General features: G+C 42.6%; 1 protein-coding gene across 6 annotated transcripts in view; it reads right to left on the reverse strand.

The window, feature by feature from the left end:
- Nucleotides 1-1181: 1181 nt before the first annotated feature.
- The window catches only part of LOC135472447 (calcium uptake protein 3, mitochondrial-like), a 98638-nt gene continuing 78891 nt past the window's right edge, over nt 1182-20928 (reverse strand). For 5 of the 6 annotated variants that reach the window (XM_064751961.1, XM_064751959.1, XM_064751960.1 and 2 more), the window contains 7 exons: nt 19597-19665; nt 18683-18774; nt 18229-18406; nt 15280-15303; nt 6410-6518; nt 5769-5926; nt 1182-2836 (listed from right to left, as the gene is read on the reverse strand). In XM_064751961.1, coding sequence (XP_064608031.1) covers nt 2762-2836; nt 5769-5926; nt 6410-6518; nt 15280-15303; nt 18229-18406; nt 18683-18774; nt 19597-19665 — 705 coding nt within the window. In that variant the 3' untranslated portion in view covers nt 1182-2761. The remainder of the gene's footprint in view (nt 2837-5768; nt 5927-6409; nt 6519-15279; nt 15304-18228; nt 18407-18682; nt 18775-19596; nt 19666-20928) is intronic. The other variant, XM_064751958.1, reaches the window with a different exon arrangement.

Genomic DNA, 20928 nt, shown 5'->3' on the forward strand with positions numbered 1-20928 from the left:
CCATTTATAGGCCATAATAACTGTACTGTTGGGTCGCCAAACAGCACTGGGGATGAGGCCATTTACACGCCTTAACAACTGTACTGTAAGGTCTTCACACAGACCTGGATGGGGCAATTTACAAGTCACAATAACTGTACTGGAAGGTCGCCAAACACGGCCCTGGATACGAGACCATTTACACGCCATAGCTGTACACTAAGGTCACAAAACAGCATTGAGGATGAGGCCATTTACACGCCATGAAAACTGCACTGTAAGGTCGCCAAACACAGCACTGGAGATGAGGTCATTTACACGCCGTAATAACTGTACTGTAAGGTCGCCAAACACAGCAATGGAGATGAGGTCATTTACACGCTGTAATAACTGTACGGTAAGGTCGCCAAACAGCGCTGGAGATGGGGTTATTTACACGCCATAATAACTGTAGTTTAAGGTCGTCAAACAGAGCACTGGGGATGAGGTCACCACCAACCAGGGGCAAGTTACTGATAAACTTTACCACACGCTGTACAGATGTGCATCTCATATTGGAAAAAGACAAGTACGGGGAGAGTATGAATAAAGCTGGGTGATTGGGGGTAGTTTTCACCAGCATTGTGTAGGACACAATTTTACTCCGGAATCAACGTCACATGGGGAATGTGATATTTATGCAGCACACTTAATGAGATGATGACCCATGAATTTCTAATGATATCAGGCCGATGAATGACCCACACCATTAGCAGTCCACTGACATCTGTTTATTAATTCTAGAAAATGCTCAGGTTTTTCAGAAATCTGCTAATTTCCCTGCCAGACACCATTTACACTGCTTTGACTTTCAAATTTTTGACCAATGTGGTCCAGTCCTAGTGGTCAAGAGTACTGCGCCTCTAAATTGACCGTCATTTGCATTTCGTTTATTCCCAGATGTCTCCGAATCGTTTGTAATTTAGTCACCATTAACATTTCGCAGTTTTTTCAAGTATGCCAATGCTCCCCTGAGTTTTCCCTGTAAAAATGCTCATGAATAAATTCATTCGATTTGTGACTTATATTTATGTGTATCACTTGCATGGATCCCTTGTATCTTCTCCTGTTAGTCATTATAACACAGAAAGCATTCCCGCCGACCCGTAGGAGAAAAACTGGACAAACTACGACTTCTGGACAAAACGAACTCAAGACAAATAGATACTGAATAACACTATGTTCATGTATTTATGCCACGTTCACATCTTCAACAAAAACTTCGTAACTGGGAAAATATTTCCTCTCAACTATTGCACAATTCAATAAGAAATAGCTTCTGTTCAACATGACAGTCTGCTATATGCAGAAGTCAAACATTTGCATGAATCCTACTCCAGCAACACCTTCATGTAATTTTCTATACGCACCTTTCAAATTTATTGATACTTACATTTAATTTTGGGCAAATGAATGGCAGGTAATTTCATATACATGTATACACAGATACATGTAGAGGAGCACACACATTTCATTTCTTTACCAGCCCCACGACACCTTACCACATAACTCACCCATATAACTTCACACATAGGAACTTCTACCCATACCGCCACACATGTACAACTTAAGTTATGGGCATACATGCGTACATCACATTTGATCTGCGAATATTTAGAAAAACAAAACATTCTTACAAAATTGTACATGGAAGTCAAAAATCTTTTCTCCCAAAGCCAAGAATCCATGGATTTCCTTGACTTAAGGTCAGGCCATTGAAACAAAACAAATACAATGAAACATCTTTCTCGAAAAAAAATATCAATATCAGCAAAATATTTCTAAATATGAAGAAACTTTGAACAGCTTTCACAAAACCTGCAAAATATTTTGGAGGTGACAACCGCACAGGTCACTTTACCATTGCTGAATTGCACCAATGAATCTTGTTATCAATGGCTATTTCACTAACAGGACTCAGGTAGTTACAAAAACCAATAACACTACTGACTGTGGCATGCACCAGCACAGCCTAATGCTCATTAAAGCCTTTCAGAAAGCAATTACAACCACTGTCAGGTAATTGCCCAGTGACCAGGATGTGAAAGAATTTGCTTCTGAAAGTCGCCTGTGTTATCACAGTGTCACAGATGGCGCAATAATTGTTATAAATTTTAGCTAATACAATTATACCTGGATAGATTATGTAAAATGAATATCGACTACATATACCTTGTCCTTCATCGAAAGTGCTGTGGTGTCTAATGCATGGCTTCATGAGCTGTACTTTACCATTAAGCACCTGTTAATGACCATGTGTAGCAGAGGGGACTTAAGACCAAGGCAAGACCAACCACACCTTTGTGGATAGAGCAGGAAAGGCTTCCCATGAGTCATAGTGTACTTCCTCATGTATGCAGAGAAAAGTACAGAGGGATGCCGTCAACAACACAAAGCCAATACAAATTGCTTGTGTCCTTATCACAGTAACCAAGTCAAGGAAACAGAAAGTCAGTGCAGTCAAGTAGTAAATACTAAATAAATAGAACCGATATCATTTAAAATCAAACAAAACTCACCACCTTTCAATACAATATTAAGGTTTTACCTAGTAAATAAAACTCATAAGACACATAAACAGTTTACTGTACAGCCTGCACGTGCATACACATGTATTTGTGCATCTATATATTACAGGTCAAGAGGTGAGGAACAAACTATCACACCAGAGTGTAGGTCAGGTGTTCTTCCCTCATGTCCTTCTCAGGTGTCTGGCTAGCGAATGAAGCAGCAGTTTTGTCCCTCAGTTACTCTTCATTTCGTTCTTGACACAGGAGCGGAATGCTTCCCATCTGCTCTGCGAGTGCATCAGGTATGACTGGGGAGACAACACAAAAATGGCACAATCACAACTGTCAGACACAATTGATATGATCACATGGGCACAAATTGTACTAAAATTCTTCCATTTTTAACATTTCTTGCATATTTTCACACATCACAGTGATACATCTTCACTGTGTTGTGACGACACTGTACTAGTAAACATACAGTGGCACACCACAAGATCATGTGAGAGCAAATGTTGTGGTCTGTCTATACTGTGGTCAACTACTGCTTTCTACAGCCAGTTCACTGCTACTCCACAGATCTGGTGTGCCATGGACAAACCACAGACAGGCTAGTAGCTCACTACCATTCCACAGCTGTACCACAGTTCAATCACAGACAGGCCAGTAGTTTACTACCATTCCACAGCTGCACTACAGACAGGCCAGTAGCTCACTACCATTCCACAGATGTACCACAGACAGGCCAATAACTCACTACCATTCCACGGCTGCATCACAGACAGGCCACTGGCTCATTACCATTCTACAGCTGCACCACAGACAGGCCAGTAGCTCACTACCATTCCACAGCTGCACCACTGACAGGCTAATAGCTCACTTCCATTCCACAGCTGTACCACAGACAGGCCAGTAGTTTACTACCATTCCACAGATGTACCACAGACAGGCCAATAGCTCACTACCATTCCACGGCTGCACCACAGACAGGCCACTGGCTCATTACCATTCTACAGCTGCACCACAGACAGGCCAGTAGCTCACTACCATTCCACAGCTGCACCACTGACAGGCTAATAGCTCACTTCCATTCCACAGCTGTACCATAGACAGGCCAGTAGCTCACTACCATTCCACAGCTGCACCACAGATGGGCCAGTAGTTCACTACCATTCCACACCTGCACCACAGACAGGCTAGTAGCTCACTTCCATTCCACATCTCCATCAGGAGATAGGTTAGTAGCTCACTTCCATTCCACAGCTGCACCACACACGGGCTAGTAGCTCACTACCATTCCACAGCTGCACCACAGATGGGCTAGTAGCTCACTTCCATTCCACAGCTGCACCACAGACAGGCCAGTAGCTCACTTCCATTCCACAGCTGCACCACAGATGGGCCAGTAGCTCACTACCATTCCACAGCTGCACCAGAGACAGGCCAGTAGCTCACTACCATTCCACACCTGCACCACAGATGGGCCAGTAGCTCACTACCATTCCACAGCTGCACCACAGACAGGCTAATATTCACCACAAGGAATAACAAGGGAATTCTTGGCCGGGAGGATCTAAAATGGCCGTGGAAGTGTGGACTGTAATGCCTGTATAAAACTGAATCCTGTACAGTAGACTGTATTCAATCATTCATTTCATAGGTGTTTTAACATCACCATTCACTTTTCACATAAATGACAGCGGCCATCTTGCATCATGCAGATGTCAGATCAGATCAGATCAGATCAGATCAGAGGCCAACTGATTATAGACTACGTATAGGCTCAAACGGAAATATTTTTTGTTTTTAACTTCTTTGTTATCCTTTTTGACATCAAGTTCCCACTAAGGTTTAGTTGTATATCCTTCATGAGCCACACCAGAATGTTCTTTTGCATTTACATGAATACTTGGTTTTACATAAAAGTCAAACCATTTACTTCTAAATGCTGCGAAAAATGATGAATGTAGCAAAATATCATAACATCTAATAATAGTTTTCTTGACTTGAAATATTTTATAACATCCTTTATACATACATTTGAGCTAAGAGGTATAAAGGATCATTAAAACACGCCTGTGGTCAAATACTCCGTGTATCAAAACAAGCACTCATGTTGATCCACCACCAAGTGACAGATAAACAACACTTCAACCGCTCAACAGAATCCCATTCTCAAATGACAACAAATCTTCTGAATATTAGTTTGTTTTGCCATGATTGTTCGCTGTCAGTTGCAAATCTTTGTTGTTCCCACTACATTCTGATATACATTGGACAATATTTGGCTGACATCTTATTCATAACTTGAGAGTTAGAGAAGCATTTTACAGGAAGACTAACAGTACTGTCAAAAAAGATTTAAAAATGCACCAAAACTTTTAAGATATACCTTTCATAATGGATATTCCTATGTCTTTCTTAACAGATATTCATGTACCAATTAATGAATAGGCTAAATACTAATAAATCATTACACAAGCGAGGGTGTTAGATGTACCCTTAGCATGCTTAGGCTCTCAAATGCCATTGTGACACAGTAATATCTGCAACAAAGAGCTTTCCCTGACTAATCATCAAACAAAGTTTCTCTTCCTCAAATGATAAACTGAATTATTCTCAGGTGACAAGTTATCCCATCACCAAATAGAGTTAAGTTACCATTAAGTTAAACCAGCTTTCACATAAAGTTTCTCCCCTTTAAGCAATAATACAACCAATCAGCAAACATCACCAGTTAATGAAAAGCCTAGTAAAAACAAAGTGGTGAGTGTAGCAATCTTCCCTGAAAAGTCTAAAGCCAATCTTTAGATCAGGTGCATCAAAGATATGAAAAAGGTGTCTGTAAAATTCTGTAAGAGGAAACTCACCTTATTCTAAAACCATCAAAAGCATAAAACCACAGTCATATTAATAACATTCCAAGACACTCATTAAAACTCATTCATACAGTGAAGAGGAATTTGGGCAAAAAAAAAGCATCATCAATATGTGGTAAATACATAATTAAAGCTAAGTTAACGAGATGCTGAGAAACAAAATGTTGATTCCAAGTTTTTCTGAATTGCAGAAGAATGAGTTAATCTTTGACAACTCAGCACATTAAGTCTCTAGCTTTGTGCTTTATCCTGCCGTGTGACATATTTTGAGAAGCTCAAATCTTATTATTTGTTCGGCTAGACGCTAACAAGGAGTGTGGGCAGACGTCTTGGAGTGTCAGGAGGGGTGCTGATGACTTACCCGAGATCCTCGGTGAAGGCGGTCCTTCATGATCGAGATGAATTCGTGGTGGCTCAAATGACCGTCCCCGTCCTCATCAAATATAATGAACACTGTACGCACAATGTGAGGCTCCAGCGTGTACCCTGTGCAAACCTTTACCGCTCGCTGGAAATCCTCTGAGAGTACAGAGATATTATGTTCAATTTTCCATTGTTTCGTACTTATATGTTAGCATCATTGCTGTTTCATGCAATACCGTACCGAAGACAGCTTCAGTTACCGGACAGTGGGCAGATTAATGAGTTGACAAAACCAGGGAAGATGATGAACAAGACTGCCACATGTCCGCAGAGGATTGTAGACCATGTGAACATGAAGAGACATTGGTGGTCAACTGTCTGTGGTCCAAAGTTTAGCCATTACTACCACCAGGACACAGCTCCAAGCATTTTATAAACAGATTTTAAAGTTTGCTTCCCTTAACACAGTGGTCACTGCTACTTTGTTCAAAAGAATGACCTCTCTTAATAGGAAAATGTAAACGTTTATATCAGTAAGAGCAGAACTATCGCAGCAAAAACCACAGTAGGATTAATAGTGAAACTTGCTTTACTAGTACACCTGTTACTGGTATGCCGAGGGCTGCAGCTCAAACTTACCTTGTGAAATAGGCTTCCCAGCCAGGGCATACATGTTCATGGTGATGGCAAAATCATCCAAGTTGTTCAGAAATGTGCAGAACTGTTTAAATTCCTTAAATGTGATTCCCTGATTGAACAAATAAAGGAGAAGAATCTGTAATATTATGTCAGTTCTTTACATGGCTATTACAAAAACAGAAAACAGTTTCTCTATGGCATTCAAAAGGAACAGTTTCTGTGGTATTCACATGGAAAACAGTTTCTCTGTTACATATGTATTAACATGCACAAAACAGGACAAGATTTTTCTCTCTTTTTGGATTTGTTTCACTCAATCTAAACATTTACCTAAAACTCAGCTGGCTTTACAACATTAGCTCATGCATGTAAATGCACAATGTAATGATAAACTGATTCAGACATAATTTGAGTCCTTCACTTTATGGTTCACGGGATGGAAAGCTGATTTCCATTAGATTATTCCCCTTACACCAATAGCTTTATGCTTTATGGATGTTCATAAACCACTATTTACTGAGAAGAGCATAGAAACTGTCCCATGTGAAAACTACAGAAACTGCTCCGTGCAAAAACTACAGAAACTGCTCCGTGCAAACACTACAGAAACTGCTCCGTGCAAACACTACAGAAACTGTCCCATGTGAAAACTACAGAAACTGCTCTGTGCAAAAACTACAGAAACTGCTCCGTGCAAACACTACAGAAACTGTCCCATGTGAAAACTACAGAAACTGCTCCGTGCAAAAACTACAGAAACTGCTCCGTGCAAACACTACAGAAACTGTCCCATGTGAAAACTACAGAAACTGCTCCGTGCAAAAACTACAGAAACTGCTCCGTGCAAACACTACAAAAACTGTCCCATGTGAAAACTACAGAAACTGCTCCATGCAAAAACTACAGAAACTGCTCCGTGCAAACACTACAGAAACTGTCCCATGTGAAAACTACAGAAACTGCTCCATGCAAAAACTACAGAAACTGCTCCGTGCAAACACTACAGAAACTGTTCCATGTGAAAACTACAGAAACTGCTCCGTGCAAAAACTACAGAAACTGCTCCGTGCAAACACTACAAAAACTGTCCCATGTGAAAACTACAGAAACTGCTCCGTGCAAAAACTACAGAAACTGCTCCGTGCAAACACTACAAAAACTGTCCCATGTGAAAACTACAGAAACTGCTCCGTGTAAACACTACAGAAACTGCTCCGCGCAAACACTACAGAAACTGTTCCATGTGAAAACTACAGAAACTGCTCCGTGTGAAAACTACAGAAACTGCTCCGTATGAAAACTACAGAAACTGCTCCGTGTGAAAACTACAGAAACTGCTCCGTATGAAAACTACAGAAACTGCTCCGTGCAAACACTACAGAAACTGTCCCATGTGAAAACTACAGAAACTGCTCTGTGTAAACACTACAGAAACTGCTCCGCGCAAACACTACAGAAACTGTTCCATGTGAAAACTACAGAAACTGCTCCGTGTGAAAACTACAGAAACTGCTCCGTATGAAAACTACAGAAACTGCTCCGTGTGAAAACTACAGAAACTGCTCCGTGTGAAAAATAAAGAAACTGCTCCGTGCAAACACTGCAGAAAATGTTCCATGTGAAAACTGCAGAAACTGTTCCATGTGAATAACACAGAAACTGCTTTTTCTTTTGTTCCTGTTGTAATGACCATCTCAAGAAATGACATAATTCAGATTACAGATCAGGTAGCCATGAACTTGTCTCATTATTTTGAGATCAGTGCATCTCACTTTATCTGCCAACAAAGGCACTAATGATGAAAAGCATAGATAGCAATATTTGGATGATGAAAGCATGGATAGCAATATTTGGATGATGAAAGCATAAATAACAATTTTTGGATGATGAAAGCACAGATAGCAATATTTGGATGATGAAAGCACACACAGCAAATATTTATTGACATGAATGGATACGACCCTATTAAAGAATTTTCACCCATATAATGGAGCTCAGTTTAATGGGTGGAGGAAAACTAGTGCCCAGAAAAAACCTAGTGCCCAGGGTAAACCTAGCACCCAGGGTAAACCGAGTGCCCAGGGTAAACCACTGTCCCTTGGCAAGTTACAAATGAACTTCCCCATAAGTGACTTACAGATGTTCAGCTTTTGTTTATGAAGACAAGTTGTCTTTGAGGAACGTTAGACGAAGGCACCACAAACAGCGAGTGTTTGGAGGAATCGAGACATTCTCTCCCAGGTAGAGCGAGTGTTTAGGGGAATGGACACCTTCTCTATCTGGGGCCGGATTGTACCTCGAGTGTTCCAGGCAGACCGAGTGTTTAGGGGAATGGACACATTCTCTATCTGGGGCCGGATTGTACCTCGAGTGTCCCAGGTAGAGCGAGTGTTTAGGGGAATGGACACATTCTCTATCTGGGGCCGGACTGTACCTTGAGTGTTCCAGGCAGACCGAGTGTTTAGGGGAATGGACACATTCTCTATCTGGGGCCGGATTGTACCTCGAGTGTCCCAGGTAGAGCGAGTGTTTAGGGGAATGGACACATTCTCTATCTGGGGCTGGATTGTACCTCGAGTGTCCCAGGTAGAGCGAGTGTTTAGGGGAATGGACACATTCTCTATCTGGGGCCAGATTGTACCTCGAGTGTCCCAGGTAGAGCAAGTGTTTAGGGGAATGGACACATTCTCTATCTGGGGCCAGATTGTACCTCGAGAGTCCCAGGTAGAGCGAGTGTTTAGGGGAATGGACACATTCTCTCTCCAGGGCTGGACTGTACTTCGAGAGTCCCAGGTAGAGCTAGTGTTTAGGGGAATGGACACATCCTCTATCTGGGGCCAGATTGTACCTCGAGTGTCCCAGGTAGAGCGAGTGTTTAGGGGAATGGACACATTCTCTATCTAGGGCCGGATTGTACCTCGAGTGTCCCAGGTAGAGCGAGTGTTTAGGGGAATGGACACACTCTCTATCTGGGGCCAGATTGTACCTCGAGTGTCCCAGGTAGAGCGAGTGTTTAGGGGAATGGACACATTCTCTATCTGGGGCTGGATTGTACCTCGAGTGTCCCAGGTAGAGCGAGTGTTTAGGGGAATGGACACATTCTCTATCTGGGGCTGGACTGTACCTCGAGTGTCCCAGGTAGAGCGAGTGTTTAGGGGAATGAACACATTCTCTATCTGGGGCTGGATTGTACCTCGAGTGTCCCAGGTAGAGCGAGTGTTTAGGAGAATGGACACATTCTCTATCTGGGGCCGGATTGTACCTCGAGTGTCCCAGGTAGAGCGAGTGTTTAGGGGAATGGACACATTCTCTATCTGGGGCCGGATTGTACCTCGAGTGTCCCAGGTAGAGCCAGTGTTTAGGGGAATGGACACATTCTCTATCTGGGGCCGGATTGTACCTCGAGTGTCCCAGGTAGAGCCAGTGTTTAGGGGAATGGAAACATTCTCTCTCCAGGGCTGGATTGTACCTCGAGTGTCCCAGGTAGAGCGAGTGTTTAGGGGAATGGACATTCTCTATCTGGGGCCAGATTATACCTCGAGTGTCCCAGGTAGAGCGAGTGTTTAGGGGAATGGACACATTCTCTATCTGGGGCTGGATTGTACCTCAAGTGTCCCAGGTAGAGCGAGTGTTTAGGGGAATGGACACATTCTCTATCCAGGGCTGGATTGTACCTCGAGTGTCCCAGGTAGAGCGAGTGTTTAGGGGAATGGACACATTCTCTCTCCAGGGCTGGATTGTACCTCGAGTGTCCCCGGTAGAGCGAGTGTTTAGGGGAATGAACACATTCTCTACCTGGGGCCGGACTGTACCTCGAGTGTCCCAGGTAGAGCTAGTGTTTAGGGGAATGGACACATTCTCTATCTGGGGCCGGATTGTACCTCGAGTGTCCCAGGTAGAGCGAGTGTTTAGGGGAATGAACACATCCTCTATCTGGGGCCGGACTGTACCTCGAGTGTCCCAGGTAGAGCTAGTGTTTAGGGGAATGGACACATTCTCTATCTGGGGCCGGATTGTACCTCGAGTGTTCCAGGTAGACCGAGTGTTTAGGGGAATGGACACATTCTCTCTCCAGGGCTGGATTGTACCTCAAGTGTCCCAGGTAGAGCGAGTGTTTAGGGGAATGGACACATTCTCTATCCAGGGCTGGACTGTACCTCGAGTGTCCCAGGTAGAGCGAGTGTTTAGGGGAATGGACACACTCTCTATCTGGGGCTGGACTGTACCTCGAGTGTCCCAGGTAGAGCGAGTGTCCCAGGTAGAGCGAGTGTCCCAGGTAGAGCGAGTGTTTAGGGGAATGGACACATTCTCTATCTGGGGCCAGATTATACCTCGAGTGTCCCAGGTAGAGCGAGTGTTTAGGGAATGGACACATTCTCTCTCCAGGGCTGGACTGTACCTTGAGTGTCCCAGGTAGAGCGAGTGTTTAGGGGAATGGACACATTCTCTATCTGGGGCCGGATTGTACCTCGAGTGTCCCAGGTAGAGCGGGTGTTTAGGGGAATGGACACATTCTCTCTCCAGGGCTGGACTGTACCTTGAGTGTCCCAGGTAGAGCGAGTGTTTCTGGGAATGGACACATTCTCTATCTGGGGCCGGATTGTACCTCGAGTGTCCCAGGTAGAGCGAGTGTTTAGGGGAATGGACAAATTCTCTATCTGGGGCCGGATTGTGCTTCGAGTGTCCCAGGTAGAGCGAGTGTTTAGGGGAATGGACACATTCTCTATCTGGGGGCGGATTGTACCTCGAGTGTCCCAGGTAGAGCGAGTGTTTAGGAGAATGGACACATTCTCTATCTGGGGCCGGATTGTACCTCGAGTGTCCCAGGTAGAGCCAGTGTTTAGGGGAATGGACACATTCTCTCTCCAGGGCTGGACTGTACCTTGAGTGTCCCAGGTAGAGCGAGTGTTTCGGGGAATGGACACATTCTCTATCTGGGGCCGGATTGTACCTCGAGTGTCCCAGGTAGAGCGAGTGTTTAGGGGAATGGACAAATTCTCTATCTGGGGACGGATTGTGCTTCGAGTGTCCCAGGTAGAGCGAGTGTTTAGGGGAATGGACACATTCTCTCTCCAGGGCTGGACTGTACCTTGAGTGTCCCAGGTAGAGCGAGTGTTTAGGGGAATGGACACATTCTCTATCTGGGGGCGGATTGTACCTCGAGTGTCCCAGGTAGAGCCAGTGTTTAGGGGAATGGACACATTCTCTATCTGGGGCCAGATTGTACCTCGAGTGTCCCAGGTAGACCGAGTGTTTAGGGGAATGGACACATTCTCTCTCCAGGGCTGGACTGTACCTCGAGTGTCCCAGGTAGAGCGAGTGTTTAGGGGAATGGACACATTCTCTATCTGGGGGCGGATTGTACCTCAAGTGTCCCAGGTAGAGCGAGTGTTTAGGGGAATGGACACATTCTCTATCTGGGGCCAGATTGTACCTCGAGTGTCCCAGGTAGACCGAGTGTTTAGGGGAATGGACACATTCTCTATCTGGGGCTGGACTGTACCTCGAGTGTCCCAGGTAGAGCGAGTGTTTAGGGGAATGGACACATTCTCTATCTGGGGCTGGACTGTACCTCGAGTGTCCCAGGTAGAGCGAGTGTTTAGGGGAATGGACACATTCTCTATCTGGGGGCGGATTGTACCTCGAGTGTCCCAGGTAGAGCGAGTGTTTAGGGGAATGGACACATTCTCTATCCAGGGCTGGACTGTACCTCGAGTGTCCCAGGTAGAGTGAGTGTTTAGGTGAATGGACACACTCTCTATCTGGGGCTGGATTGTACCTCGAGTGTCCCAGGTAGAGCGAGTGTTTATGAGAATGGACACATTCTCTATCTGGGGCCAGATTGTACCTCGAATGTCCCAGGTAGAGCGAGTGTTTAGGGGAATGGACACATTCTCTATCTGGGGCCAGATTGTACCTCGAGTGTCCCAGGTAGAGCGAGTGTTTATGAGAATGGACACATTCTCTATCTGGGGCCAGATTGTACCTCGAGTGTCCCAGGTAGAGCGAGTGTTTAGGGGAATGGACACATTCTCTCTCCAGGGCTGGACTGTACCTTGAGTGTCCCAGGTAGAGCGAGTGTTTAGGGGAATGGACACACTCTCTATCTGGGGCTGGATTGTACCTCGAGTGTCCCAGGTAGAGCGAGTGTCCCAGGTAGAGCGAGTGTTTCGGGGAATGGACACATCCTCTATCTGGGGCCGGATTGTACCTCGAGTGTCCCCGGTAGACCGAGTGTTTAGGGGAATGGACACATTCTCTATCTGGGGCTGGACTGTACCTTGAGTGTCCCAGGTAGAGCGAGTGTTTAGGGGAATGGACACACTCTCTATCTGGGGCTGGACTGTACCTCAATGTCCCAGGTAGAGCGAGTGTTTAGGGGAATGGACACATTCTCTATCCAGGGCCGGATTGTACCTCGAGTGTCCCAGGTAGAGCGAGTGTTTAGGGGAATGGACACATCCTCTATCTGGGGCCAGATTGTACCTCGAGTGTCCCAGGTAGAGCGAGTGTTTAGGGAATGGACACATTCTCTCTCCAGGGCTGGACTGTACCTTGAGTGTCCCAGGTAGAGCGAGTGTTTAGGGGAATGGACACATCGTCTATCTGGGGCTCGAGTGTCAGCCAGAAGGTAATAAGAGTTTGTTCAGCATGAGAGTGATATTAATTTTCTCTTCAGACAATATGCTCATCATTCAGTGCTTAGCTTTTGACTAATTTGTGTCCACATCTCCAGGAATCATTTCCTGCCTAATATAGGTGCTAAGTTGTCTGCGCAGCCAGATTTATACCTCCCAACATTCTAATTAGCACCCAGCCCATCAAATCCTGCAGAAAAGCCTCATAGCAGTCTGACACCCTTAACAAGCTCATTCCAATGAGCAGTTCAGCTCTCTGATATCATGACAAGCGACTCACTCCAGCATTAAAGGTTATACGCCCACAGAAACACATGCTTTAGGAGACTGAGGCCTTGTAGATGATGTTATAGGACGCTTTTGTCATGGGCATGACATGGTGTTATTGCAAAAAGGCTTTTGCTCTTCATGTCTTTTTAGGTTACACTACATGCATACACATAAAGTGAGCACATGCTAACTACAATCATAAAAGTCTGAAAATTTAAAGATTAAAAAAAAAAACAAACAAAAAACAAAAAAACTTATTGGTACCACAAACAATTATACAGAAGTAATTAGAAGCAGTAAAACATAAATTATTCATAAAACTAGCTTCAGGTCTTTCCTTGGTAGCTGTACATGTGTATAACATATGTGTACATGTAAATAAAATTGTGTAGGGCTGTGTTAACTTGAAAAAGTGTTGCAGACGACTGATTATCATCTAAGAGGTAACTGTTGAACAAGCTAGTACGTGCAAATCGAACTGTTTTGTTTGGACAGATCGGTTGGGATAATTAGTGGCCACAGTCACCCAGGGCAAAGAGCCATGGATGTAGGAGACAATTCTAGTCAATTAAAAGTGACCCCTGGAGTGTTAATGAGGTCAGGCCCTGACCCACAGGGCTAGCTAGTGAAATCTGGGGAGTATTTCACATAATGGCTGAGGTGATAAATCAGAGACACATAAGACATGTGGACAGCACCCATATGCTGCCACTGGTACGCAGCATACAAAGCAAAAGAGATGTACAAGATACAACAGTGAAGAGTACACAGGCAGCAACACTGACACACATATGTTTATAGACCTAATATTCTGCTGACCAGACATGTTTCTGACTTACACTGCACTGAAATTCATTTCACAACCAATGTGAAATGCCAATCAAAATTATTACAGAAGGAATAAACGGCTAAGTATGTTTGTGACAGATAAAGACTAAAAATACAAGCACATAGTTTTAAATCTTTCTAATGGGACAAGTTTCTGTGACAACAATCTTCCTGCATCTAACTCCAGTGACTTCAACATATCAAATCACCAAAACAGCAGATTCCACAAACTATAGTTAACACCTAAATATACAGGCATGTTAATACAGGCCAATAAGTAAGTCAGAAACTAAAACCTAACAGTGACAAAGTAAGTTAATACGTTTGATCTATATGTAGCTTCTTTCACTGACGATTCCAAACTAAACTTAAGGCTACACTTAGCATTCAGGTTTTACTTAGGATTCAGGCTATATTTAGTATTCACGTTTTACTTAGGGTTCAGGCTTTATTTAGTATTCACGTTTTACTTAGGGTTCATGCTTTACTTAGGATTCAGGCTTTATTTAGTATTCACGTTTTACTTAGGGTTCACGTTTTACTTAGGATTCAGGCTTTATTCAGTATTCATGTTTTACTTAAGATTCAGGCTATATTTAGTATTCACGTTTTACTTCGGATTCAGGCTTTCCGTAGGATTTACATTTTACTTAGGATTCAGCCTATATTTAGTATTCATGTTTTACTTAGGATTCAGGCTATACTTAGGATTCACATTTTACCTGGGATTCAGGCTTTACTTAGCATTCAGGTTTTACATATGATTTAGACTTTACCTAGGATACACGTTTTACTTCGGATTCAGGCTTTACTTAGGATTTACAATTTACTTAGGTGACTCAGACTCTCTTTAGAATTCAGGATTTACCTCGAATTCAGGCTTTCCTCAGGATTCAGGGCTTACCTCCTATTCAGGACTTACTTAGGGGTACAGGCTTTATTTAGTCTACACCAATCATAATACAGCCACACCATAGTCAGTTTGAGATTAGCAGGGAATAGAAGAAATTCTAAGACATTAGAAGTAACCCCCGATACCAGATACCATGATATACTGAACACTACACGAGTGTGCGTGTGAAAAAGGAGAATCTACAGAAGGAGTCTGTACACAGTAAAAAAAAAATACATTACCTGAGGCCCATTCTGTGTGCCATTCTGAAAGTTTTCCAGCAGCGTAAAAATAAAAGATCAAGCTTACATCTATCAAAGCAAAAGTAAGTCGTTCCCTTTGTATACTATACTATTCAAGAAACAGCGCAGGGCATTCTACATGTGTATAAATGATTCACAACTATTTATATTCAATGATTTTAGTTAGATAAACAATTGAGAAATCTGACAAAGGAAATGAGTTATCTCTGCAATTTTCAGCTGTGATTTAGTTTCCATTTAATTTTGAAATGCACCCCAGCCAGATTTGAGCATGAAACGCTGCTGTAACACTTGCAGGGTATTTACTGACAATACTTATGTGCCTTGCACAGACTAACCAAATAACCTTATTCAATCACATTTATACAACCCTTTTTTGAGAAATATCAACATGAACCGGAATACCTCTTGCTTTTTTTGAAAAACTGTCCAGTGCTGTGCAGCATGTACCATGCCGCTGCTGTAACCTTTCTGTGCAGTAACTGTCCAGTGCTGTGCATTATGTACTGTGTGGTTGCTGTAACTTTTCTGTGCAGTAACTGTCCGGTGCTGTGCAGCATGTACCATGCGGCTGCTGTAACTTTTCTGTGCAGTAACTGTCCGGTGCTGTGCAGCATGTACCATGCCGCTGCTGTAACTTTTCTGTGCAGTAACTGTCCAGTGCTGTGCATTATGTACTGTGTGGTTGCTGTAACTTTTCTGTGCAGTAACTGTCCAGTGCTGTGCATTATGTACTGTGTGGTTGCTGTAACTTTTCTGTGCAGTAACTGTCCAGTGCTGTGCAGCCTGTACCATGCGGCTGCTGTAACTTTTCTGTGCAGTAACTGTCCAGTGCTGTGCATTATGTACTGTGTGGTTGCTGTGCGTTGCTGTAGCTTTTCTGTGCAGTAACTGTCCAGTGCTGTGCATTATGTACTGTGTGGTTGCTGGGCGTTGCTGTAACTTTTCTGTGCAGTAACTATCCGGTGCTGTGCAGCATGTACCATGCGGCTGCTGTAACTTTTCTGTGCAGTAATTGTCCGGTGCTGTGCAGCATGTACCATGCCGCTGCTGTAACTTTTCTGTGCAGTAACTGTCCAGTGCTGTGCATTATGTACTGTGTGGTTGCTGTAACTTTTCTGTGCAGTAACTGTCCGGTGCTGTGCAGCATGTACCATGCCACTGCTATAACCTTTCTGTGCAGTAACTGTCCAGTGCTGTGCATTATGTACTGTGTGGTTGCTGTAACTTTTCTGTGCAGTAACTATTGAGTGTTGTGCAGTATGTACCGTGGGGCTGTACTGCAGCAGTACTATGTACGTATATTTCTTGGTGAAAATCCTTGTTCGTTTGCTGTTTTAGCTATTGTCATTTGAAATTTAAGCCTTCTCACATGAAAGTACACAACCAATTTTTGGAGGACAAGATTTTAGTTGCGTTACATCAGATTTTACACTATAATGAGGTGTCTTATAGAGGCAACACTGTAATTGACGTTTTGCTAAAAAAGGATTCTCAGCCTTTGATGTACAACATTTGACAAAGTTAACTTCCTTTGCATACATGTATAGCATAGTTTGCAGACTGCTACCAGCATAATGCAGGGTGACTACTCAGAGGGGTCAGAAATGAGGGAGAAAGCAGGAGAGATTCAATGGAGAAAATGCAGAGGACAAGTCAGGCTGAATGCTCTCTGGAGTGAGGCATGCCAGTCATGCACCTGTGGTTGGCTTCTGGTGAGCTTTTAGACAGTTATGGCTCCTACAGCTGGCTGTACCAGAGCAGTTACATGTGCATGTACATTGTATTTTACACTCTCAGCAGATGAAGGTTTCGTGGAATTGTAATATGGACTGCTGGAAGCCAGCTATATCTGCACTAGTGGTGAGCTACATACAGTGAAAGCCCAGCCTGGTACAGGACAAGCACGTATTGTCAAGCAGGCCAGGACAAGCATGTATTGTCAAGCAGGACAGGACAAGCATGTATTGTCAAGCAGGACAGGACAAGCATGTATTGTCAAGCAGGACAGGACAAGCATGTATTGTCAAGCAGGACAGGACAAGCATGTATTGTCAAGCAGGACAGGACAAGCATGTATTGTCAAGCAGGACAGGACAAGCATGTATCAACATCACCATCATATATTCTCGATTCAGAAGCCCAGATGTTCACAGCTTCAATCAAACAAATGTTCCTCTAACAGCAGTAAACATTTACAGGCTGCAACAAGTGTAGACTTTTCTACAGAAGGCTTCCTGTCCACAATTGAAAATGCCTCAGGAGGTACTCAGAGGTATGCCGGCCGAGGTATATTATAGTATAAATGGAACCTTAATGCTCAAGGCACCCGATGATGTAGAGTTCATACATGTACAAGACATGAGTTTAACATCTGACATGCTGTAAATAAGGTCAGCTACAAAGGAGAACATACACAGGCACATGCATGTGGACAAATGTGACGATCAATCCCCCCTCGTGAAATATGTCTGCATTTCCTTAACAGTATGCACTTAAACAATTTCCTTTCAACTTTTGCATACATGTATGAACATGGGACATTGCAGCCACTACAGACAGATGAATCTCATCAGTGTTCTGGAAAATAGTTCAAAATAAACTGAAATAACAATTTAGAATGTCCTGTCTAATCTTGCTCATTGGAGCTGCTACAATACTTTACTATGTAAAGCTCATCAGCAAGGAAAATGAAAATTATTTTGTCAGCATATCCACCAATGCCAACATTTCTAGAACAACAAAAGCATCACTGCTACAGAACGCTGTCTTTTCATTTCATAAGAAGGACCACTTACACACACATACATGTAGCAAAACCAATATGCACTCAAGTGTAACATCAATGTGCATTCAAGTGTAACATCTATGTGCATTCAAGTGTAACATCTTCTTTACAGAGAATCCATACTATTGCATTTATCTTACCTTCTCATGAGGAACCCGCTCTCGCACTCTCTCCACACACTCATTTATCTCACTCCTGTCTAGGAGGGTGTAGCGCAAAAGGATTCGAGCGAAATCCACTTCAGAAATAGTTGGCATGCCTTTGGAGAACTCTTTGAACTCCAGTTCCAGAACCTCTGACTGTAGGTTTTCCATGAACCTGAAACACATACGCTTTTTCGTACTGACTTACATTAATCTCACCAAAATTTGGATTTAAAGTTGAAATGTCAGCTAAAACCACCCACAAAAAAAAGCTCTGCTCATAACTGATGTGAAATAGGGTACGGGGGTATGCAAAAACACATGCATTACATGAACTTTTCTGAATCAGTTCTACAGCACCAAAAATACAGCAAAAATTGGCATATTTGAAACTGTTAACTAATTGACATATAAACTTATATCACATATATAACGACTTTCAATAACTTACAATCTAAAGTCTTCAAATCTGAGGACCTCTTTTCCCTTTTGTCCAAAGAAATGGACCAGCAGGGTTGTGTCTGTAACTGTTCGCTCAGCTGCCTGAGAAAGAAGGCAAATAGCAGGGATATAACAGCAGTCTATTTCACCTCGTAAACACGAGATGTAGATTAGAACTGATTCAGGAGTATTCTGTATAATGAGACTATTAATCGCAGGACACTTGAAAGCTAACTGAATTAAAATGTCTCCTAAACTGGGGATTCACAGAGGGCAAATAAATGCCATATAATACGACAAGGTGCTGGAACTTTCATTTTTCTAGTTGGACATGACCCCATATGAACATGTACCTTCCACAAAACAAAACTGAAAACACCTGTATAAAATCAGTAGAACTCTCAGAATCAGGCAAAATGTCAAACCTCTCAACCTGAAATTTTAGGACATTCATCGTAGTTAGTGCAGTACAAATTTCTCTCTTACATCCATTATTTAAGTAGGCTAGAGTATTTTGCTCAGGACACATTCAATATTTAACTGTAAATGTTAACCTTGTTAGCTGATCATGTTTAGTTTTAATGCACATAAGAGTAAATGTACATGCATTAAACCCTTCCCATAAGCATGCTCACACATAATTTACACAATAACATGTCAGAAGTCAGTAGTATGGTATATACAGAAGTAAATGAACATTATACAACTGTTAGTTAAACCAGACAATCTGAAGAAAAGTTAATGACCAGTGTTCTCTGTGTTTTCTTTGGAGATTCAGTCATGTCAAACCATGCAGCACCATCATAATGTCTCCTCAGAAATGTATGCATCTGAAATCTTTAGCAAAACAAAGCTACCTTCAAAAAATAAAAATAAAAAATAAAAAACCAGTAAACTGAAAGCTGAGAGTGTTAATTTACATACTTGTTGGTCTGCGGACATCTTGTCCTCTGAGTTAGTTCTCCCTGAAGCCGAGCTAAACACCTCCTCCAGCTGAAACCAGCCAACAGTCACCATACAGAACACACAGAGAGCACATGGGGATCATACAGATGCGTATATCTGACATATTAGAGGCCCAATATAGGGATGATATACATACAACAGTGTGATTAGAGCATGGCAGTTAACAGCTTGCATATACAATAATATAAATACATTTCATATCATGAACAACAATCAACTTTTCTCAGATGACATATTACAACATATCTGGTTTCCATTGCCAAAGGTATTTATGAGGTACACTAAATCCCTTTGTCACTACACACTGTTTAACACTGCCAAGATTAAGACATTCTCTGTTCACAAGCTTTAATTATCAAATAAACCAATAATTGTTGATCAATTCTCTGATTAAACAGATTAAGCAAGCCTAGTACAGAACTTCAAAAGATTGACAAAGATTTCCATGGATCAAAAAATTCATGGACTTAGTAAGAAGTTTTCTGTTTCAAACACGTACAACAGCAGGGCAGCTCATTTTCATGTTAGTTATATTGTTCACAAATGTTACTTTGAAAATGAATAAGTAGATGTCAGTTCTAAACTAATGGTTAGTATTTCTACTGCTAGACTCAGACATGCGCACACGCAATTACACACACTCCTCGCAGTGTTAAAGGCTTGTCACTTTGTTAAAACATGTATTATAAAGTCTGGATCATGCTATCCTGAAATAGACCGGAGTTTCTATCCAAGCTTTACAACATGCACTGGTTTTGGTTTGTCAGCCTATCACTCTGAAAGTCTGTCCAGTTTTGGTAGAATCCCCAGATAAACTTAAGATTCCATCCCAGCTTTATAAGATACCTTGGTTTTGGTTTGTCAGCCTATCACTCTGAAGGTCTGTCCAGTTTTGGTAGAATCCCCAGATAAATTTAAGATTCCATCCCAGCTTTATAAGATACCTTGGTTTTGGTTTGTCAGGCTATCACTCTGAAGGTCTGTCCAGTTTTGGTAGAATCCCCAGATAAATTTAAGATTCCATCCCAGCTTTATAAGATACCTTGGTTTTGGTTTGTCAGCCTATCACTCTGAAGGTCTGTCCAGTTTTGGTAGAATCCCCAGATAAATTTAAGATTCCATCCCAGCTTTATAAGATACCTTGGTTTTGGTTTGTCAGCCTATCACTCTGAAGGTCTGTCCAGTTTTGGTAGAATCCCCAGATAAATTTAAGATTCCATCCCAGCTTTATAAGATACCTTGGTTTTGGTTTGTCAGCCTATCACTCTGAAGGTCTTACCACTTTTGGTA

The sequence above is a fragment of the Liolophura sinensis genome, chromosome 8 (assembly GCF_032854445.1).
Source record: "Liolophura sinensis isolate JHLJ2023 chromosome 8, CUHK_Ljap_v2, whole genome shotgun sequence".
NCBI classification, from domain to species: domain Eukaryota; kingdom Metazoa; phylum Mollusca; class Polyplacophora; order Chitonida; family Chitonidae; genus Liolophura; species Liolophura sinensis.